This window comes from Marmota monax, unplaced genomic scaffold (genome assembly GCF_021218885.2).
Source record: "Marmota monax isolate L192 unplaced genomic scaffold, Marmota_monax_Labrador192_F-V1.1 WCK01_AAM20220418_F8-fsc00022, whole genome shotgun sequence".
NCBI classification, from domain to species: domain Eukaryota; kingdom Metazoa; phylum Chordata; class Mammalia; order Rodentia; family Sciuridae; genus Marmota; species Marmota monax.
In genome coordinates this window covers 24,855,167-24,878,555 of record NW_026695215.1, presented here as the reverse complement: position 1 = coordinate 24,878,555, position 23,389 = coordinate 24,855,167, and the positions used below count along the sequence as shown (strand labels likewise).

At 39.1% G+C, this 23,389-nt stretch overlaps 1 protein-coding gene across 1 annotated transcript in view; it reads left to right on the top strand.

Annotated features, from left to right (window-relative positions):
- The window catches only part of LOC124084619 (collagen alpha-4(VI) chain), a 101,585-nt gene that overhangs the window by 58,122 nt on the left and 20,074 nt on the right, over positions 1-23,389 (top strand). The window contains exons 23-32 of the mRNA XM_046431960.2: positions 1,425-1,487; positions 2,033-2,095; positions 5,195-5,245; positions 9,755-9,790; positions 9,894-9,956; positions 11,521-11,583; positions 12,900-12,935; positions 13,892-13,928; positions 15,351-15,362; positions 15,449-15,942. Coding sequence (XP_046287916.1) covers positions 1,425-1,487; positions 2,033-2,095; positions 5,195-5,245; positions 9,755-9,790; positions 9,894-9,956; positions 11,521-11,583; positions 12,900-12,935; positions 13,892-13,928; positions 15,351-15,362; positions 15,449-15,942 — 918 coding nt within the window. The remainder of the gene's footprint in view (positions 1-1,424; positions 1,488-2,032; positions 2,096-5,194; positions 5,246-9,754; positions 9,791-9,893; positions 9,957-11,520; positions 11,584-12,899; positions 12,936-13,891; positions 13,929-15,350; positions 15,363-15,448; positions 15,943-23,389) is intronic.

The following is a 23,389-nucleotide window of genomic DNA, read 5'->3' as shown; positions in this document are numbered from 1 at the left end:
TAGGAGAGGAAACATTTATTTGGTGCTCAGGGTTTCAAGAGGTCTCCATAGACAGTTTTGTCACTCTGGGCCTGAAGCGAGGCAGAACATTCTGGTGGAAGAATGTGTTGGAGAAAAGCAGCTCAGGACATGGCACCAGGAAGCAGAGAGAGAGAGAGTTCCTCACCAGGGACAAAATATATACCCCAAAGGCACATCCCCAGGGACCCACCTCCTCCACTCACACCCTACCTGCCTGCAGGTTATCACCCAGTTAATCCCTATCAGTGGACTAACACATTGACTAGATTAAATCTCTCAGAACCCAATCATTTCACCTCTAAACTTTCTTGCATTCTCTCACAAATGAGCTTTGGGAGACGCCGAATATCCAAATCACAAAACTCTTGTCAGGAAAAATCTAGCCCTATAACTTTTTGTGTTATTTTAAATGTCATTTGAAAGTATTTTATTTTTTGGATCAGGTTTAAGTCTAGGTTTTTTTCATCCCGATCTTTTAATTGAATCATGTTTCCCCTTTGGTTTAGATAGCTTTTTGTTGTTGTGGCCAAAATACTTAACAAGACAGTGACCCACCTCCTCTAGCTATGCTTCACCTGTCTACTGTTACCACCCAGTTGGTCCATTCAAACTAGGATGGGCTGATTTAGATTACAGCTTTCACAATCCAATCATTTCACCTCTAAATATCCCTTCACTAACAGGAGTTTTGGTGGAGACACTTCATATTCAAACCATAATGCATCTCTAGTATACAGATAATTCCTCCAATTTAAAAAATTTTTTTTATGGTGCTGGGGATTGAACCCAGGGCCTTGTGCATGCAAGGCAAGCACTCTACCAACTGAGCTATATCCCCAGCCTTTCCAATTCTTAATTATGTGGTACATATGTATACCTTACTCCTGTCTCCCAAACCCCCAGCCCAGAGCTTAAATGTTTATATTGTATATTTTGTATGTTGGAAGATAAAATTGACTAATTGTACTGAATATTGAAGGCTAAGCTCCATGATGGTTTAAGAGCACATTGTCAGTTCCAGACCATTTCAATAAAACAGATGTTCCTTGACTTACAACAGGGCCACATCCCCATGAACCCATTGGAAGGTAAAAATATCATTAAGTGAAAAAATGCATTTAATAGACCTAACCTGCCAAGCACCATAGCTTGGCGACACAACACACTGTAGAGGATCAATTGTTTACCTTCACGATTACATGACTGACTGGAAGCTATGGCTCTCTGCTGCTCTTCAGCATCACAAGACAGTATTTTATCACACATCACTGGGCCTGGAATAGTTAAAAATTCAAAATTAGAAGTATAGATTTTAATGAATGCAACATTATAAATTAAAAAAAATTTATTAAATCATGGAACATCTGTCCTTAGTGGTGATATTGGCCATGGTGTTGTTGCAGGGGAATCCTGGGCCTCCAGGGCCAAATGGTTCCAAAGGAAAAGGTGGGCCAAGAGGAATGAAGGTAAATGTCAGAGAACATTCTTTTTGATTGCAATTCGGGGAAGCCCCTGTTTTGTTTTTTTTTTAAATACTAATCTTTCCTTACATGATCATTTTCAGCATATGTCTCTAATGTGGTTGGTGAAGCTATTGATTGATCTTTACCTTATAGCTGGATAGTTGGATAAAAGGGAAAGACATATAGACAAATAGGAAGGGGGTGTGTGTCACATTCATCAGCAAACAGACATTAACAGAGAGAAATACATATTTACTGCAAACACAGGTTCACACGCCTATGTCTAGAAAAAGCCAAAGGAATAAAAAATTCTGCAATTTATGTTATGTATAAATTGGTTTTGCTAATATGCAGTAGCAGGGTCATTGCTATATTTGGAAGTATCTGTATTTAACAAAGCCAGAGAAAACCTTTAACAAAGCCTTTAGACTGTATTGTGATGCTAAAAGGACTTGAAAAGAGTAACAATAATTTCTGAGGAAAATAGTACAAAATTACATAAACTTGTGGGAGAAAATTAATCTCATCTTTTCTCTTTGTTATTAAAGGGAGAGCTTGGTAATGCAGGAGAGAAAGGCTCACGGGGTCAACAAGGACCAAGAGGGCAGCCTGTGAGTCTAGTTTCTCTGTTTTGAACTCTTGATTGAATTTCTTGTTTGGTATTTGTTCTTGTTTCACATAAAAATCTAATATTCTTGAATATTGAACTGGGGTTACAAATATGACATGATCACTATAGCTGCTGAGAATTGTAATAGTCAAAGATTCTCAAACTCCTGTAAAAATAAAGAATCCAAAGATGCCCTGGGATTTATTTTGCCTCCTTACGTGTTGTTGAAGAGGGAAGTGTCAATGAACCTCTTCTGTTGGACAAAGATGTTTTATAAGTATCTGAGTCTTTTGGGAATGCAGAGATGCCCAGTGAAACATTTTTCCAGGGCAGCAAACAAGACAGCCAATCAGAGTTGTGAACATTGAAGAGAATGTCTTCGAACATCCAGAGTGTAGAAATAATGTTTGCAGACCAAAGATCATAAAAGACTTACTTCTACAAATAACACTGGCAAGGCAGGTCTATGTATTTTTACCTCAGTTCTTACTCTGAACAGAAGAATAAATTATCATATTTCACTGCATAATTGTTGCAGACTTTTCCCATGTTTTTTTAATGGTGCATTATAATTAAACATAATGGTAGGATTCGTTGTTACATATTTGTACATGTCATTGCAGATTTTATGTCAAATTTTCTTGCAAAAACATGGGTTGCAACCATTAAGTGGAGTTTTTTTTAAAAATTGTGCTGGTGGTAGTCCTTAAACATCGTTTATTATTAAACTGTTTTGAGCCCAAGGTTAGGATGCATGGAATACTCCTGAAGATACATTAATGTGGTGGCAATGATTAGGCAGTGAAATAGGGTGGTTATTTTGTGGCTATTTTCAGTTCACCACCTGATGGAAATCAGCTTTTATCATAAAGAGTAATGCTACCTTTCAGTTCATATTTCTGAGATTTCTTTCATCAGTGGCTAGGAAGGGTCTTTAGGTCTTTTTTTTTTTTAATCACCCCCCCCCCCCTTCCCCCTTCCTTTCTTTACACTGAAATAGTAGCAAGGAAAGGAAGCAAAAACAGGCCCAGGAGACTTAAACTTAAATGTGAAAAGGGGAAGAACAGAATAGGATTACTGTCAAGTGAAATATGAGGTAAATAATGGTCAGCTTCTATACTCTGAAAATTCAGCTAGTGAAACTAACATTTTGCTTGACTTCATTAAAATTTCCTGGTTAAAAGTAGCCCAAAGCTTGTGCCACCATCTCTACTGCTGCCACCCACAGCAGCAGCAACAGTGGCAGCAGCAACAATAACAACAACAACAACATATTTACCATTCATTAAGTACTTTCTACAGAGAAGGTACTAGCGTCGTGCTAGGGATTTTCCATGCATATTCTCAGTCTTCCCAATAACCATACCATGGAGATGATATTATTATCTATATTTTACAGATGAGGAAACTAAAATTTAGAGAGGTTGAGCAACTTCCCCAAGGTCATTCATACAACCATATTGGCACTGAAATAAACATTCAGGTCTGGGGCTGGGAATGTGGCTCAGTGGTGGAGCATGTGCCTGGCACGCATGAGGCTCTGGGTTCCATCCCTAGCACCAGGAAAAATATTTAGGTCTCATTCTACCATCTTTTCTACCCCCATCCTCCTTTCCTTCCTCTCCCTCACCTTTGTCCAATCCAAAGTTCCTCACTCATCCTATCCCCCAACCCCCATTATGGATTAGCATTCACTTATCAGAGAGGACATTCAGCCTTTGGTTTTTTGGGATTGGCTTACTTCACTTACCATGATATTCTTCAACTCCATCCATTTACCTGAAAATGCCATAATTTTATTCTCTTTTATTGCTGAGCAATATTCCATTGTATATATATACCACAGATTCTTTATCCATTCATCTATTGAAGGATGTCTAGGTTAGTTCCACAGTTTGGCTATTGTGAATTGAGATGCTATAAACATTGATGTGGCTGTGTCACTGAGTTATGCTGTCCTTTGGATCCAAGGAATGGGATAGCTGGGATAGCTATCTATCTATCTAATGGTGGTTCCATTCAATTTTTTTTTAAAGGAATCTCCATACTACTTTCCAGATTGTTTGTACCAACTTGCAGTTCCATCAGCAATGTATGAGTGTGCCTTTTCCCCCACATCCTCACCAACACTAATTGTTGCTTGTATTCTTGACAGTTGCCATTATGACTGAAGTGAGATGAAATGTCAGAGTAGTTTTGATCTACATTTCTCTGATTACTAGAGTTGTTGAATATTTTTTCATATATTTGTTGATCGATTGTATACCTTCTTCTGAGAAGTGTCTGTTCAGTTCCTTAGCCCATTATTACCCTAAATCCATGTATGACTGCATGAATGGTGTGCTCCTACTTCCTGTACAACCAGAGAAGTAAAAAATTGTGCTCCATTTGTGTACAATGAATCAAAGAGCATTCTGATGCCATGTATAATTGATTAGAACAAATAAAAAAATATTTAGGCCTGTCTGGGTAATAAGCCTGAGCAAGTAACCATTACATTGCCTCTATTTCCAATATTATTCTCTAAAGTACGCCTTTATCCCTGGAACTTTATCAGTTCTGGAGCTTCTTTCTTTGTTTTTCTTGCCCTACAAGGAAAGTGAGTTTAGTCCAATGGCTCAGTGACATGGCTCCTACAACTCTGCCATCGTCTTGCTGATGTTGCACCTTATTGCAGCTTTTACAAATCAGCAAGATGATACCTAAAACAACTGCCAAACTTCCTGCCAGGAGTGGTGGTGCATTCCTGTATCCCAGCAGCTCGGAAGCCTGGGGCAGGAGGATTGCAAGTTCAAAGCCAGCCTCAGAAATTTAGCGATGCCCTAAGCAACTCAGAGAGACCCGGTCTCTAAATAAAATACAAAAAGGGGCTGGGGAGGTGGCTCAGAGGTTTAATTTCCAGTATCAAGAACAAAATAACAACGAAACCCAAACCTCCAAACTTCCTTCTGTCATGGTCTTTTAAAATTATAAACCTTTATCCCCTCCTAGGCCCTCTCTCTTCCCCATCCCACTGCATTGTTGAATTATTCAAGGTTCAGATGTTGTCATCAACCATGTGTTGATCTGGAGGACAATGGATCTTGTGTCATTTTCTTAGGGTCTTCTTGGTCCAGATGGATATGGACGTCCAGGAAGAAAAGGAACAAAGGTGAGGGTTAACTTACGGGTATCCTGACTTGAAAAATATAGCTTTCATAGCCCCCAGTTCCTGCTGATGGGCAGAATCACAGCCTCTGGGACAGGAGTCCCCTGTGTTTCTCTTTTGCTAGCAAAGCAACAAACCTTCCTTTTCCTTTTTCTCAATAGGTAGGTATGTAGTATGTGTGTGTGTGTGTGTGTGTGTGTGTGTGTGTATAATTTTATTTTAGTAGACTAAGACAATTTTCTAAGTAGTGTGCCAGGAATGTTTTCTACATGCTGCTTACAATGTGCTGTAGCTGACAGAGTTCCTTCCTAAAAAGTAAAAGTAGATTTTGTCCCATTCTTATTTAAAAATCAAATTTCTTACCTCACCTGCCACCTTATAAACACTTCCTGCCTTGTAAAAACCCTTGTCTCTATTTAATATGCCCTTTTCCATCTCCCTCCCTTGGATGATTTTCACTCATTTTCTAAAACCAACTCAAATATCAAATTCTCCTGGTGGAAACCTTTTTAACTTCTCCAGACAGAATTTGTCATCCTATGCTCTGTGTTCCTAAAGCACATTGTGTGTATTTCTGCAGTAGCGCCTTTCCAGGTAGGTCATATTATAATTTCTCTGTATTTATGTCTACCCACCTAGTCTATGAACCAACAACATGATTGCCCCTTATTCATCTTTGCATTGCTGAAACGGAGCCTGGCACAGGGAAGGTGCTTATTAATAAATAAGTATTAATTAAACAGTGCCACTACCATAAGAAGCTGGTATTTTCCACATAGTTCATGGGTCACTGATGGGTTTTGAAACATGGAGGTCACATGAAGCTTGTTGAACAACTCGTATTCTGAATGATTTAGTCTCCAAATTACTATCTCTATCACCATCATTTATTGACTCACAAAGTAAGAAATCACTGGGATGTTTAGTGATGCTCAGCTACTTCATGATGTCAGGACTCTGGGCTGGATTCTCTGCAGTTCTCACACTTCCTCTGTGGCTGCAAGATGACACTGCGGCCATGTTGAGGAAAAAAAAATGTCCAACACAGTAAGTTCTTAGTGAATATCCATGGAATGACAGAGAGAGAAAGAGCCTTCGTGACCATCTAGTTCAGCCTCGTTGAGTTACAGTCAAGAAAACGGAGGCTCAGAGAAGTGAAGTAAGTTGCCTGTGGTCATATGGCTAGTCAGAGACAGAGCAAAGTGTAGAGGCTAGACTCCTGGAGCCCCATCTAGGCAAACTAAGTTTTTCTACTCTAGGGAAGTAGTTGCATGTGAAGAACATTCTGGGTAGTATGTGCTCAGCTCACAGCTAAGCACAAGGGCCCTCTATGTGTGTTGTTAACATGATGCAACACATAGATTCAGTCAACGTTTGTGTGAATTTTCCTTGGCAAGGTCTAGTGGTCTCACTTTAAATGGGCTTTATTGCTGCTTGGAAGTTCAGCTACCTTTTCCTAGTCTAATCACTATCCTCCTCATCGAGGTAACTATTTCATACCCTCTCCACTCTCCTCAAACCTCCAAGACTCTTTCTATTTTGCTTTCTCTTCTACACTTAAAGCATACGATCGAGCTTCCGACTTCATTAACAGAAGCAATGAGATGAGAACGTCTGCATATGTCCACCACCAAGTGGGCCTATCCACTTACATCTGGACCCAAATATCCTGCCTTCGTCTTCTGCTCTGGATGAACATTCATGTTTCTATCCAACATTAGTTCCTCATCTCTTAGACTGAACTCTACTCCTTTTGTTTACTCAGAGCTCTGTCCTCTGAATATGCCACTTTGATCTTTTGCATCGTCCAGTGTCAGTTATTTCCATTTGTGTACAAAAATACGAATATTTCTCATCTTAAGAAAAACAATTTCCCCAAATTCCTTACTTGGATATACACTACTCCCATTGCCTCACTTATTTTTAGCAACACTCATTGAAGGAGTCATCTATATCTAGTTGAGAACAAGGGATGATATTATTCTCTAGGGGATGTTTGGAAATATCTGGAGATGTTCTGGTTGTCACAATGGGAGAGGGAAGGGGATGCTACTGGCATCTACTGTGTAGAGACCAGAGGTGCTGATTTAACATTTGCATCACACAAACAGCCCTTACAACAAAGGACTACCAGATCTAAAATATGCATAGTGCAAGGGTGAGAAGTTCCACTTTCTAACTGATGATAGTTGAGCCTTTACTCCCTGACTTGGTCTGCTTTAGACAGAGTGAACCTCATGTTACTAAATCCAGTGGTCTGCACTCTGCCCTGTCACATTCCATCTTTCAGCAGCTTTGACAAAGGTGACCATGGGCTTCTTCTTGACACCTTTCCTCACTTAGCTTCCAGTACATCCCACTTTTTTTTTTCTACATGCTGTTTATCAACCCTTGTTGCTGGATCTTCAGAATGTTCTTGATTTTAAGTATTGGAAGACTCAGGGCTCTATTTTCATAATTATCTCCCCATCACTCACCCCTTGGGAGACTGTCCTCAGCAAAATCCAGTTTCCTGGCCTCAAGTACCATCTCTCCCATGATCTCCAGTTTACGTCTCAAGTTTGGAGCATATCCTAACTTTGGAAATGCTTTGCTTTGGTCATCTAATAGGCATCTTAAAATTGGCATGTTCCCAAACAAGTTTCTTCTTTTTAAATTGATCTTTTATTCTTTTTATCATAGAAACATTTAAACATATATGAAGAGATTAGTTTGACTTAGTTTAGTTACTAAGATTAGTAATGATCCCTCCTCATGTACTTATCACCTAGTTCAAACAATGAAAAACCCCTGGCCAATTTTGTTTTATTTATATTCCCACTTACTTATATCCCCTTCCTGCCAACTATTTTAAAGAAAACCCCAAACATCTCATAGTTCATATACAAATAATTCAGGTTGCATCTTTAAAAGGTTGTTTAAAAATATGAACATCAAAGAATTTGCAGTAATCTTTTAATATTATCAAATACCCCACTGGTCAAACTGATTCCCTTGATAACCTGCCTCTCACCTGAGCCTTCCTCATCTCAGGGTATGGAGTTTCTCCAAGTGCTCAGGATAAATGATGTTTCTTCCTCTCACCCCTTATATTTAATCCATCAATGAATAATGGTGAGTCTGTCTTCCAGATATATCCATCCAGCATTTGATAATTTATCAGGACTATATTTCCTCTCTGAACCACGCCAACATGGTTTTCTACCTGGATTATTGCAGTAGTCTCATTCCTGGTCTTTCTGCTTCAGCTCTTTCCTCAGAGCATTCTATAGGAAGCAGCCAGAGTGAGTCATTCTAAAAAACAAAGCCCTGCTGTGACTCCCCGTGTCACTCAGAATAAGTTACCGTGGCCTCCTGTGAATTCTTCAGCCTCATCTCCTCCTGCTGTCTTCCTGCCCTCCATTTGGCTTCAGTGTTCCTTAAACATGGCAGCACACTTTCATTCTCTTGCCTTGGGGTTTCTCCTGCCTGGAACACTCTTGTCCCAGATATCTGTTTGGCTTGTTTCCTCAATTCATGTTGGTCTTTGCCCAAATGCCACCTTTACAAATAAGCTTTGCCTGGTCACCTTATATAAAATAGCCCTCTATCCCACCCAAGAACACATATTCACATGCACAAATCTAATCAACTGCAGATAGAAGATGTTTGAAAAAAAAATTGTGTCTGTATTGAGCATGTACCAGTTTTTTTATGTTATTGTTCCCTAAACAATACAGTATAGCATCTGTTTACATAGCATTTGCATTGCATTAGGTATTATAAGTAATCTATATATGACTTAAAGCCTATGGGAGGATATGCATAGGTTATGTGCAAATACTATCCTGAACCATTTTGCCCAAGGGACTTGAACATCCACAGATGTTTTGTCTCTACAGGATGCTAGAACTAATCTTCCATGAATACTGAAGGACAATTATAATATTTTACCTCTTGATCCCTTTCCGGGAATAGCATTTCTCTTTCCCTGACACGCTATATGTTTGTTTGCTTGCTTCCTCACTGGCATTTAAATTCTATGGGGTCTTTGTTCTGTTCACCGCTGAGTTCCCAGGGCCTAGCGAAGTGCTTGGCACATGGTAGATGCTAAATAAATACTTGTTGAAAGAAAGATTGCTTTGCAGCATGCCTTTGGTTCTGACAATGAATGCTTGCTTCCTAACATTCAATTTGGTGTTCCTCCCCTTGGTTTCCATTGGGTCAAACATAGGGTTATTTAAAAGGAGAGAGAAAAATACTTAAGAAGGAAGTATCATTATACAGTATGCCAAGGAGAGGGAGAAAAATTTGTAAAAATCGTTTACAAGTTGTTTCATGTTGAATTAGAGAAATGGAGTAGGGCCCCTTGAGAGCAGCTCAAGATAATAACAATTTATGTAGTTGTTTTTCCTGGCACCGGTTTTGAATCTCTTTCCTCAAAATTACAATGTCTTCTTTAAGTGAGGAATGTAAAGGAAATACTTCATCACATGACATTAAAACATGACCTTATCTCATTTCCAACACTAGGGTGAACCTGGATTCCCTGGCTATCCTGGTGAACAAGTAAGAAGATGTCTTTCTGGCCTGGAAACTGGTAGGCAGCATGTGTAATTCGTTTGTATTTATTTTTCTTTACATTCACTGTTCTGCTTTTGATTTTATTAAGGGAGAAGATGGTGACCCTGGCCACCAAGGAGAGAAGGGAGCAAAGGGAATAAGAGGGAAGAGGGTAAGCCCTAAGAACCCTCTTCCACACTTCCATTGCATTAATGGACTTCGTGGCAGGAAGCCTATTCCTTCTTAAAGCACTTTCCATCCTTTCTCTGATCTACCACACTCTCCACTTAATCCCCCTCATTTATCTTCTGAATGCAATGCAGTTTACCAAACCATAACAACAGAAAATAAAAGTTAGAGTTTTAGTTATACAAGATCAACCTTTTAAAAACATGCTGGGGCCCCTCTGTCTTTGGTAAGTCTGGATGCGTTTTAGCTGTAGATCAATCATTGCTGTTTCTTCGGGATTCTTCCAAGCCTTAACTTTCTTTTAGCTATTTAATTTATTTATTTATTTGTTTGTTTGTTTGTTTATTTATTTATTTATTATTTCTCAGGAATTCTATCTTGGTGAAATTTCAGTCCATTGTGCTTCATGGAGTCTCCCATTAAAAAATCTATTCCTTTTGGGGAAAAAATGGGAGTTCATAACCCACTTGAATCTAATGTATGAAATATGATATGTCAAGAGCTTTGTAATGTTTTGAACAACCAATAAAAAAGAACATAAAAAAATCTATTCCTTCAGGTTCTGAAGATTCAGTCTTGAAGAGCCACAATCACTGGCAACTCTTTTTTGAAAAGATTAATCCTATGGATATTAACACAGTGGTAGTGTTTAGCTGATAGATATCAAAGCGCCAAGGCTAGCCAGGGAAAGGACAGAAAGTGCAGAAAAAGAGGAAGGAAAAGAGAATATATATTTTCTTTTTTTGGTACTGGGGATTGAACCCAGGGGTTCCTTACCACCAAGCTGTATCCCCATCATCCCTTTTTATTATTTTTTTGAGATAGGATCTTGCTAAGTTGCTGGGGCTGGCATGGAACTTGCAATCCTTCTGCCTCAGCCTCCCAAGTAGTGGGATTATAAGTATGTGCCCCAACACCTGGCTGATAATTTGTATTTTCCATGTATTCAGTCATTGGAATCTTCACCTATTGGCAATGACTTAAAGAAAAATTTGCTCTATGCTTAACTTGGCTTACTGCTTGCTATGGTTACCCTAATCAGCTAACTTATCTCTCTAGTTTCAAATAAAAAAGGGTGAAAGCATCAGTGAGATCCAAATAATGCTGTGTCATTTCAAATACCTGGAATACAAGCAGTGAGCCTATGAAAAATCATGTGCCTTTTCTGAGACACTGAGAACCTGACGATGGTGTGGGAATTTTTCCTTTTCCTTGATGTCAGGACCTCAACATAGACTTCATGTATTCCTTTTTGCTATATGACCTTGAGACTCAACTTTTTGAAGGCTTGTCTGGAAGTGTGTGTGTATCACACATGGGCAAGTCTGGAGTTAGGTATGTAGGGCAGGAAGGCTGGATGGTTAATGAAAAGGTACCCCTTCTCTTTCTAGTCTCTATTTCTCTCCTCATGGATTTACAGTTCATAAACCAACTGGACAATGGCAGACTCATTGGCCTTATGTATAATGACAACTTGATATCTCAAAGCGGGTCTCTGTTAGTTGTAATCAGTGGGGAAGCTTATTCTTTGCTTTGGTCATTTTTAGGGTAATGCTGGCTTTCCTGGATTTATTGGAGCTCCAGGTGACCAAGGCCCACCAGGCAAAATGGTAACATGTGTCTGTTCCTTTCTTTTATTTTCAACCTTTGTATAAAAATGCATAAAGATTTGATAAAAGGTGTCTATAAAGAGGAAGTGAACATTTGAGACAAACAAAAGAATCTAGGGAATAAGCCAAATTTGCTTCAGAGAACATTAGCTTCAAATCATTACTCAGTGTGTGTACTTATTAAAAAAATAAATACATATATATATACACACATACATATATATATTTTTTTCTTGAGCATGGGGAATATATTGGACTGGCTAGAGATTTATGAATCTGCCTAAATACATAAGATAATGAATAAAACTCACTGGAGAGTGAGTTTATCAATGCAAACAAGATGAGCAACAATGTGTATCCAGAAACCAGAAGGAAATACTAACAAAATAATAATTTTTATAATCCTAACTGAACTAATAGTGTTCTAAGCCTATAAATATCTTTTAAAATTCTGTAAAAAAGTCATTTGATTTGAAAGGAAAGACTTCAAAGCTATGATTCTGCCCCTTACCTCCTCCTAGGGCATGGAATGGCATCTAAAGTCAGCCAGGCATTAAACCTGGTGGTTTCACTGAGGTTTAGGGTTTACTGGAGAGGTGAGACAAAGCTAGAGAAGCAAAAGTCATATAGACAGAGGACTATTCACATCATAGTACATACAAGTGAAGAAACAGAGACTAAGAAGATTATGGTGACCTGCCCAAGGTTACAAATGGCTAATTTGTGCTGCATAAAAAACAAAGATCTCTAGACTCCCAGAGTGATTGGAGCCAGGTTGCAGCTACAATCTGCATAAATATTTGGCTCATCTTGTTTGCATTGATAGACTTACTCTCCAGGATTTCCTTAGCACCAAACATGTACTAGGGAAAAGACAGGGTAGTGATGGGTGGATGGAGAGAAGGGATAGGGGAGGGACTCGGATTTAATTTAGAACAGTGTATGAACAGACCTGGGATGTTGAATGAACTTTTCCTGAATTTGATCCTGAGCTACAGCTTGGTTGCAAAATGCTAAGAGTCTTTATGTGCCATCTGTGTGGACTTCCCATACTCTGAAGTCTGGGACATACTTCTTAGGCACTCTGGCCTGCTTTAAGGAGTCAGACAGAATCCTAGGGCTAGGAGTGAATGGCTATCTATGTATGGTGGTGAACTTCCATAGTAAAATATTTTTATATTTTAAAAATATAATAGCTGATATTTTGTCAGTTCTGGAGAAGAATGTGTTAGATATCAGAATTTTTGTTTTAAATCCAAGTGTCTGTTCTTTTTTTTTTTTTTTTTCTTTTTTTTTCAAGTGTCTGTTCTTTTCAGGGCATCAAGGGACCCAAAGGGTTGGTGAACATGATGGTAGGTGAAGATTTTTAATTATAAACTTTAATTTTTTCAGAACATAAAGATTTCCAGTTTCCCCAAAGGCAATCAATTAATCTTAAAGATTCTTTAGATTATTTTTTACAAATTCTGCTAGTAGTTTGTTTATAGACTTTGCAATGTTATAACTGAGTAAAAAAAAAGAATAATATTTAAATTCAGCAAGGAGTCTAGATGTTTTTGAGTAGCATCAGTTGATGTGAAAGGAAGAACTCTGAGGCTACTACCTTTGTGCAGTATGCCTTTCTATGAAGCTCAAACATTGCTTACCAACTGTTTGTAGGTTAACACACAGTATGGTACAGGCTGTTGTGCCTCCTGGTACACTTCAACCAATCTCAAAAGTTATGATTTTTCTTCTCCCAAGTACACAAAAACTATTAGGCAGGGAGTGGGGCTGTGGAGACAACTGAGGACAGGAAGTGATGGGATCTGGGGTTGAGGGTAGAACAGGGCAAAGAACAAGGGTTCAAAGGAAGAAGCAGAATTACTAGGAGAGATTGTGGGGTACTTATCTTGTCAGTCATTCTAGAGAAGTATCACAGGAATTGCTAATAAAGAGATCCAAGCACTGAAAACATTTCTCTTCAATCTCCGCTGAGATTTCTGAATTTCAACTTCAAAATCAGATTTAATTCCATTGTTTGTGATGTGGATTAAAAAAAATAGAATGGCTTATCTATCTATCTTGTTATATTGTATATAAAATCTTCTAAATGTTTTAAATTATCTACTGGATCCAGAAATAGAATTGTTGGATAGTTAGTTTCATTGGCTCTAATAATTTTTGAGTTTTCTGTTATAGATTAAAGAGCTTCAGGTATGCCCTGATAACATCCACATGACATTTCTAAGTCACAGGAGTGAAGAAAAATATGTTTTCAAATTAAATTCTTATTTCCTTTCCCTGTCTCTTTCCATCTTTCTAACAGCCTTGTGAAATTGTTGATCTCATTCGAGAAAACTGTCGTAAGTTATTTGGAAAACACTCAAAAGGAGCCAGTATGTGAAGTGGGACTAGGTCAAGGATTGGGGGCTAATGTCCCCTGAGGATTTGACTGAGGCTTGGAAGGTGGCTTTTCTATCATGAAAAGTTCTTACAAATTAACACGTTGGGTTCAGTCCCCCTTTGGGTAAATAATCTTTTCCAGTATGATCTCAGAAGTGAAGTGGTTTGAAAGACATACCAATTCAACTATGAAGGAACTATTGGCCGAAGAATTTATGGGGCAGCTATATAGTAGAATAGATGATATGGCTCTAAATGTAGTGATGAAAAAATCATCATGTACTAAGTGAAAGATGATTCAGCATGGAACATATACTAAGCTCCAAGTTTTAGGAAATAAAAAAGAATAATTATTTATACATTATCATTTATACACACATATATATTTACATGTATGGATGGATTAAGGATAATTTGAAAAATTTCCACAAGAATATATTACTTGTATATGTACCTTGGTATATAATATGTAGAGTTTATATTTTATGTATTACATATAAATTATATATACATGTGTATATATACATATATGTAGTTTCAGAATGGCTCAATGTATGAGATTTAATTTCACTTGAATGAGACTATTGTTATCCTCAGTAACACTAGACGAATATATTTCTCAAGTCAAAGCCCGGAAGTTGTCAGTGTGGGTTGCCTGTGGAGCCACATGGTATTGAGGGATACAGTCTCTGTATTCCTTCCCCCCACCTCGCTCTCTCCTCTTTGTTTCTTAAACTGAAGATTGAACCCAGGGGTGCTCTAAACTGAGCACCCCATATACATCCCCAGCCCATTTTGTTTTTTATTTTGAGACAGGGTCTTGTTAAGTTGCCAGTTGAGGCTGGCATCCGACTTGCAATCCTCCTGCCTCAGTCTCTTGAATCTCTGGGATTACCAGTGTGCACCCCCATGCCTGACCCCTTATATTTTCTTATTCTGTTATTGTGTGTTTGTGTGTGTGTGTATGTGTGTGTGTGTGTGTATTTACACCTTATCTTCCAAACCACCTCATGGTCCAAGCAGTTTGTGAGGCTCTAGCCATCATACACACATTTCAACCAGTGGGGAAGGAAGGGAAAGGACCAGGATACTTGGTACCTATTAATTTTCTTACCCTGTTATGCAGAATTTAATAAGAGGGCTACCCCACTGGAAAATGTGGTCTTTGTTCCAGGCAGCCATATGCCAAGTCAGAAAGTGGAGTTCTGTTACCTTAGAGAAAAGGGAGAATAGATGCTGGGAAACTTACTCAGCAGGAGTCTAGAAGGTACTGCTTGAATTGCTGGGAGGGGAGGTTTTTCATATTGAAACACACGGAAAAGATGCCACTGTCTGTATAAACTAATAATCTTCTTGTCTCTCCAAAATTAATTGCCTTCCAGCTTGCTCAACAGGTAAATTATACTCTTTATTCGCTTAAATCCTCACCTGTTTGGAGGTGTTACACAGTATCTTAAATCTGTGTCTCCCTTGTGTCAAGGTGTTCATAAATGCCCGGTGTTCCCGACTGAAGTGGCCTTTGCCTTGGACATGTCAAATGATACCTCCCAGCTGGATTTTGAGAGGATGAGAGACATTTTATTATCTTTGTTGATGAAGCTGGAAATAAGTGAGAGTCACTGCCCAATGGGTGCCCGAGTGGCCATTGTTTCCTACAATGTCAGAACAGATTATCTGGTTCGATTCTCAGACTACAAGGGGAAGCCTGCCCTTCTGCAGGCTGTTAGGAAAATCCCTCTGGTACAGTCATCTGGCCACAGGAACCTTGGGGCTGCCATGAGGTTTGTGGCAAGACATGTATTCAAACGTGTGCGCCCTGGCATCCTGGTGAGGAAGGTGGCTGTGTTCTTCCAGGCGGGCAGGGCCTATGACACAGTTGCTGTCAGCACAGCCATGCTGGAGCTCAGTGCAGTGGACGTCACACCTGTGATCATCACCTTCACAGAGGAGCACAACCTTCCAGATGCTCTACTGGTAAGTGGGTGGGGGATTGATGATGGGTAGGGTTCACGGAGTTGGCACCTGGTTCTTACCCCTCCACCAAGGATCACTTGAGGAATGAGAGTTGTTCAGGGGAAGAATTTCCAAGAGGTTGCTGTGGAGGCAAGGAGTGAGGGGTCTCAGTATGGACCTTATTGCTAGGGCTACTCCTAGCACTAACTGGCAGTTCCTCAGCACCTGTTCTGTCTCATAGATATTATCTTCCTCAGTGATCCCCAAAGCTCTAGAGGGTGGGTGTTATTATTTATCTCCATGTTGGAGATAATAAATCTGAGGCTTAGAGAGGTTCAGTATATCATCGATGGTCAGATATCTAGCTAGTGGAAGGACCGATATTATCTACTTTCAGAGGTGTTCTTAACCACTATGCTAAACTGTATCATTGGGGTCACAGACTGTAACTTTCTTCCTTTTTTTTTTTTCTTAAACTGGTGTTTTAGTCAGTTTTTTGCTGCTGGGACCAAAAGACCTGACAAGAACAACATAGAGAAGGAAAAGTTTATTTTGGGGCTCATGGTTTCAGAGGTCTCAGTCTGTAGATGGCCGACTCCATTCCTTGGGGCTTGAGGTGTGGCAGAACATCATAATGGAAGGAAAACAGTTCAGGACATTACCAGGAAGCAGAGAGAGAGAGAGAGAGAGAGAGAGAGAGAGAGAGAGAGAATATGATCACCTTTCCAAATATACATCCCAAAGGCACACCCTCTGAAGACCCACCTCCTCCAGCCATATATTACCAGCCTACAGTCACCACTCCATTAATCCATATCAGTGGATTAACACACTGATTAGGTTAAGGCTCTTATAATCCAATAATTTCACCTCTAAACCTTCTTTTATTGTCTCACATATGAGCTTTTGGGGGACACCTCCCATGTAAAGCATAACAACTAGGATATAACATATGTATTTTATTTAAAAAGTAGAAAAGGTGCAGCGATTTTATGCACACACACAGAGATGGATTTTTATATGTTTATTCTCCTGTTACCAAGATGTGGTTTCAGATAGAGGACACTCACACACTCCAGGGTAACTACTCTTCTGATTTCTATCACAGTCAGATAGTTGTTTTTTAACATGTTCTAGACCTACATATAAATTGAAATGCGCAGCACATACTCTTTTGTGCCTGACTTCTTCCAGTAAACATAATGTCTGTTTTCCTTGTTCATCCATGCTGTGTATATGGGGTAATTTGTTTTTTGTTATTCCTGTGCAGTATTTCTACATATGTATGTTCCATAACTTACTCATTTATCTAGTCTTTAAAATTCACCTTTTCTAACGTGAATTCCCCAGAGATTGCTGTGTATGCAGGGAGGAGGGGGTCTTAGTAGGGACCCTATTGCCGTATATTCTTCTGGAATATCTGGGATGATTAATCAAAATGAAGGGTGTTTTTCTTCTTAAGAGATTTCAGGCTGCTTTAAACCAGGTGACATTGCCAATATTTGACCATTTTCAACCTGAGAAAATGGAAATGTCATATGGTTCTGCCGCAGTCTGGCTGGGCACAATCAGGAGCCACTTGTCAAAAGAAACTAACTTTATTTTTAGAACCACACACGACAAACAAAATAGTCTCTCAGGAAAAACCCTCAGAGCCTCAACTGCCACCACCGGCTTTCCACAAGCCTCTCTCTCCCACACAAGCTTCTCTCCACCTCCCACAATCCTCCTGCTCTTGAGGCCGATTGGCTGGGTCACGTGGGTGGAGCCAAAAAAGTCCCCCAATGAGCAGCTCCGTGGTCTGAAAGGGCAGGGAAACAGTCCAATGAGCATCACCGCAGAGGAGCCAATCAGCTAGATGTTGCTGGGGCCGAGGAGCCAATCAGCTAGATGTTGCTGGGGCCGCTGTGAGCCAATCATCAGCCAGCAGCTGGAAGTTTGCTGGCAGCTGGAAGTTTGCTGGGGCCCCTTTGGCTGTGGCTCTCAACATCTCCCCCTCTCTGTTTAAACAACAAGCATGTGGCTTAGGGACCGTGCCTGTTAGGCAGTCCAATTCAACATATGGTCCTTACCCGTCATCGGATGAACTGACCTCTAGGCGTCAGCCTCCTGTCTTAGGTTGGTACCACTGCAATTGGATCATACCCGTCACTGACTACCGGTCCAGCATACAGCCATACTTGTGGATAGGCCTTTGCACCAGTGGGGGGTGAGGTTCTTTGCCTCACCTCTGTTGGCCCCCAAATTTTAGACCATCACTAGTAGAGGAGGATGCAAAATGCCATGACATTAAGCCAATTGAGGGCTCCTTTGAAAAATTGTACCACCGGTGACATCATCAGCAAAAATACCCCAACACTACCACAAGTCACTGCACCAACAGATAGTTCACAATGCATACAGGTGAGCTCACAGTGTGTCCAGGCAAGTTCTGCAAGCAGTTCAGTGATGGCTATTGTAGAAGCTGTAGATTGGTTTTATCTTTGACTTCACCAGCACTGGGATGAAGATAGGAATTCTGGCAATAATGGCTAAAGAAAAAATTATGTAACATTACAGAAGGCACTAAAAGAAAACAATTTTCTTAACAATTTACATTGTCTTCACCGGCACTGGGATGAAGATAGGAATTCTGGCAATAATGGCTAAAGAAAAAATTATGTAACATTACAGAAGGCACTAAAAGAAAACAATTTTCTTAACAATTTACATTGTCTTTAAGAGAATTATTAAATATAATGAAAAGGAAAGGTGAAAGTAAACAAACAGATCTGTTAACCTTCTTTTTTGTTTACATATTAAAACAATCCTCAACAGTTGTTTACCCAATTTAAATTAAACCATATAAATCACGTGAAAAAAAAATATTTGGATCCATTTTATCATGAGCGCTCATCATATATGATATATGGACATACGTACATTCAAACATATAACACAAAACACAAGTGTGCACACATAATATAATACATACAACACATAACATTATAGTAAAGGCCTTATAACTTTTTACAGGTGAAATCTCCATTGCAATGTTTAAAAACTCTATAGTCAAAAAATAGAACTGATCAGCAAAACATTAACCTAGGTCTGTATGAGCTCAAAAAACAAAATAGAACTTCATGATATGGCAAAGGGCAATAATAAAATAGATATTGAAAAAAGCATCCTGGTTCTGTTGCAGATGTAAGAATAGCCAAACTGGAGTTTTGGATATCAGTTGTTATGGATTTGAGCCAAATCATCTTCTTTTTGGTCTGTAGAAATCGCTTTAGTTAATCTTTCTGGAATCCAAATCGGCTGCTGTTCTCCCTGTGGAAACACATAAACAGACCCCCGACTCCAGACAATCACTGGGTCAGGACCTTGGTTAATCTCTCTGGAATCCAAATCGGCTGCTGTTCTCCCTGTGGAAACACACAAACAGACCCCCGACTCCAGACAATTACTGGGTCAGGACCTTTCCATTGTCCTGTTAGAATATCCTTCCAAAGTACCTTGGGCTTATGTACATTTTTTGGACACATATGCCTTTCCGCAGCACTAAGTCCTGATGAATCCAAATTTAAAAAGTTTAGAGTAAAAAGGGTTATTTTAAGTTTATCTTTGGGGAATATATACCCCTTCACAATTCCTTCTTTTTGCTTTAATAAGTACATTTTAATAGTTTGATGAGCTCTTTCAACTATGCCTTGTCCCTGTGGATTGTATGGGATTCCTGTTATATGAGTAATGCCAAATGTTGAGCAAAATTGTTTAAAAGAGGTAGAAGTATAACCAGGGGCATTATCTGTTTTTAACTGTTTTGGAACACCCACAGTGGCAAAATTTTGTAAGCAATGAGCTATAACATCTTTAGTTTTTTCTCCGGCATGAAGGGAGCCCATCAAAAATCCAGAAGAAGTATCAACTGTAACATGCAAATATTTTAATTTTCCAAATTCTGGCAAGTGTGTGACGTCCATCTGCCAAATATGGTTAGGTATCAATCCTCTAGGATTGACTCCAAGATTAACTTGTGGTAAAAAGGTCACACAATTTTGACATTGTTTTATTATTTGTCTAGCTTGTTCCTTAGTTATTTTAAAACGCTTTTGTAAAGTATTAGCATTGACATGGAACTTTTTATGAAAATTTATAGCTTCTTCTAGTGTAGAGAAAATATGTATGTCATGTGTAGTTTTATCTGCTAAATCATTGCCCAAACTAAGGGCTCCAGGCAATCCTGTATGTGCCCTGATATGTCCTATAAAGAATGGATCTTTTCTGTCCCAGATTAGACTTTGTATAGTGGAAAGCAAAGAGAAAACAGTAGAAGAAGGGGAAATCCTACCAGCATCTTCAAGAGATACTATAGCATTAACTACATACTGACTATCAGAAAATAAATTAAATACAGAATCTTTAAACATCACAAAAGCTTGTAAAACTGCATTAAGCTCTACCTTTTGAGCTGATTGTTTGGGTACTAAAAATGTAAAAGTTTGATCAGGGGTAACGACTGCTGCTGTACCATTATTTGACCCATCAGTGAATATATTTGGAGCATTCATGATAGGTGTTTTTCTTGTCATTTTTGGAAAAATTACAGGATGCAATGACCAAAAAGACAATAAAGGATTAGATGGTAAGTGGTTATCAAATGAAACATTAGATTTGCACATGATTATTGCCCAAGTATTTAACTCATTAGCTAACTCATCAATTTGATTCATAGTATATGGAGTAATAATTGTATTGGGAGAAATTCCAAACACTCCCTTTGCTGCTTTTATTCCTTTGAGTATTAATTGTCCTACAGCCTCAGGATACCTAGTAAGAATAGTGTTAGGAGAATAAGATAAATGTATCCATAATAATGGACCTTCTTGCCAAAATACTCCTGTAGGAATATTTTTTGTTGGTAGTACAATAAATAATAAAGGCAAACTTATATCAATTCTATCCAAATGCATATTTTCCATATATGTTTCAATGATTTTTAATGCCTTTCTTGCTTCAGGCGTTAACATTCGGGGTGAATTTGGATCTGATGGACCTTTTAGGATATCAAATAAAGGTCCCAACTCTCCTGTTGGTATACCTAAATAAGGCCTTATCCAATTTATGTCTCCTAATAACTTTTGAAAGTCATTAAGTGATTTGAGTTGATCTACTCGTATTTGAATTTTTGGTGGACGGACCATGGTTGAGGATAATAGAACTCCTAAATAATTAATTGGAAAATTTAATTGTACTTTATCTATTGCTATCTCTAGATTATAATTTTTTAATAAGTTTGTAAGTGTGGCATAACATTCTAGCAATGTGTTTTTATCTTTGTGTGCTAATAATACATCATCCATATAGTGAAATATTTGTAGTTCAGGATTTTGATTTCTAAGTGGCTGGATTACTTTGTTAACATAAATTTGACACATAGTTGGGCTGTTAGCCATCCCTTGAGGGAGTACTTTCCATTCATATCTCTGATCAGGACCTTCATGATTCAGTGCAGGGATAGTAAATGCAAAACGTGGACTATCCTCAGGATGAATTGGAATTGAAAAAAAACAATCTTTAATATCTATAACTAAAACATACCAGGTTTTTGGCAAAGCAGACAACTGAGGAATCCCTGATTGAGCAGGTCCCATAATAACCATCTCATTATTAATGGCTCTTAAATCTTGCAATAATCTCCATTTACCAGATTTCTTTTTGATGACAAAAATGGGAGTATTATGGGGAGATACAGAAGGTTGTATATGTCCTTCTGCTAATTGTTGTTTGACCAGGTCATGGGCTGCTTGTATCTTTTCTTTAGTCAGGGGCCACTGAGGAACCCATACTGGTCTTTCTGATTTCCAAGTAATTTTTATTGTCTCAGTGGCCCTTTCTGAAAATCCAACCCATGTCTGTCTGTTCCTTGATCTATTTGTATTGGTGCTGCTATACCTTGTTCTTGTTTTTCTAATCTTTTTCCTTTCCTAAAACCTTGTCTAGTCATAATAGTGGGTGCATTTTGGTTGATGTTATTTGTTAATGTCAAACCTAATTGATCTAGGACATCTCGTCCCCATAAATTTACGGGAAGATGATCCAATACATATGGCTGTATAGTTCCTTCACATCCTTCAGGATCCTTCCAATCTAATACCATTGCACTTCTATGGGGATTAGTCGCCACTCCTAGGCCTCGAAGCGTTTGAGTGGCTTGTTGTAATGGCCAATGTTTTGGCCATTCTTGACGAGAGATGATGCTAAGGTCTGCACCTGTATCCAGTAGCCCATTAAATTCATGTCCTTGAATATTTAGTTTTAGCATGGGGCGAGAATCTAAATTTAAAGAAAGCATAGCCCAATCTACACCTGTGGAGCCTAATCCCTTGGAACCTCTTTCTACAGTACGACTGGAAAATTTATCATGTAGGCTGGGTATTATTAGTAACTGTGCTATTCTATCTCCTGGTGAAATTACTGATATACCCTTTGGAGAACTGGCTATAATTTTTATTTCACCTTCATAATCGGGATCAATTACCCCAGGACTTATCATAAGTCCTTTTAGAGTAGAAGAGCTGCGTCCCAATAATAAGCCTACTGTTCCTTTGGGAAGAGGTCCTTTCACCCCTGTGGGAATGATTTGAACTCCCATCTCTGGAGTTAGTACTGCTCTGGCGGAGGCGCAGATGTCCAACCCTGCGCTCCCTCTGGTTTGTCTGATGAGGGATCTGATGGACAATGTGTCCTGGGCACTACCCTGATGGGGTTGCTGGGTTCCTCCAGTGCTCCGTATATTTGTGGTTTGGGGCCCCGGAGCATTGGGCACCCCTGTCCATTTTTTGGCAATGGAGCCCGATGCCTTTCTCCACGATATCGTGGATAAACACCTGGTCCTTGTTCGTTTTTTGATAATGGAGTACCCTCTATGGTGGTTTGAGAACGGCATTCATTAGCCCAATGTCTCCCTCTACGGCATCGTGGGCAAATACCTGGTATTCTGCTCCTTTGATACCTAGTTTTGTTAAACCCTCCTCCAATGGGGCAATTCCTTTTAAAATGTCCTGTTTGTTCACAATTGTAGCATGTTCTTGGCCTGGCATCTAAAGCCTGTTTTACTGCAGCTGCCACAATTTGCCCTTGTTCATTAATGTCTCTGGCATCTAAAGCCTGTTTTACTGCAGCTGCCACGACTTGCTCTTGTTCATTAATGTCTCTACATAATTTAATATATGTGTTTAAATCTTCATGTTTCCATGGTCTAATGATATCTCTGCACCAACGATTCGCTTGCTCATAAGCCAGGTGTTTTAGTAATGGCATTGCTTGTTCTGTATTCCCAAAAACTCTGGTAGCTGTTTGAATAAGCCTATCTACAAATTCAGCATAAGGTTCATTAGCTCCTTGTATTACCTTAGATAATTGACCTTGTAAACCTCCATGTCCTTGTAAAGTCTTCCATGCCTTAATTGCATCTGCAGCAATT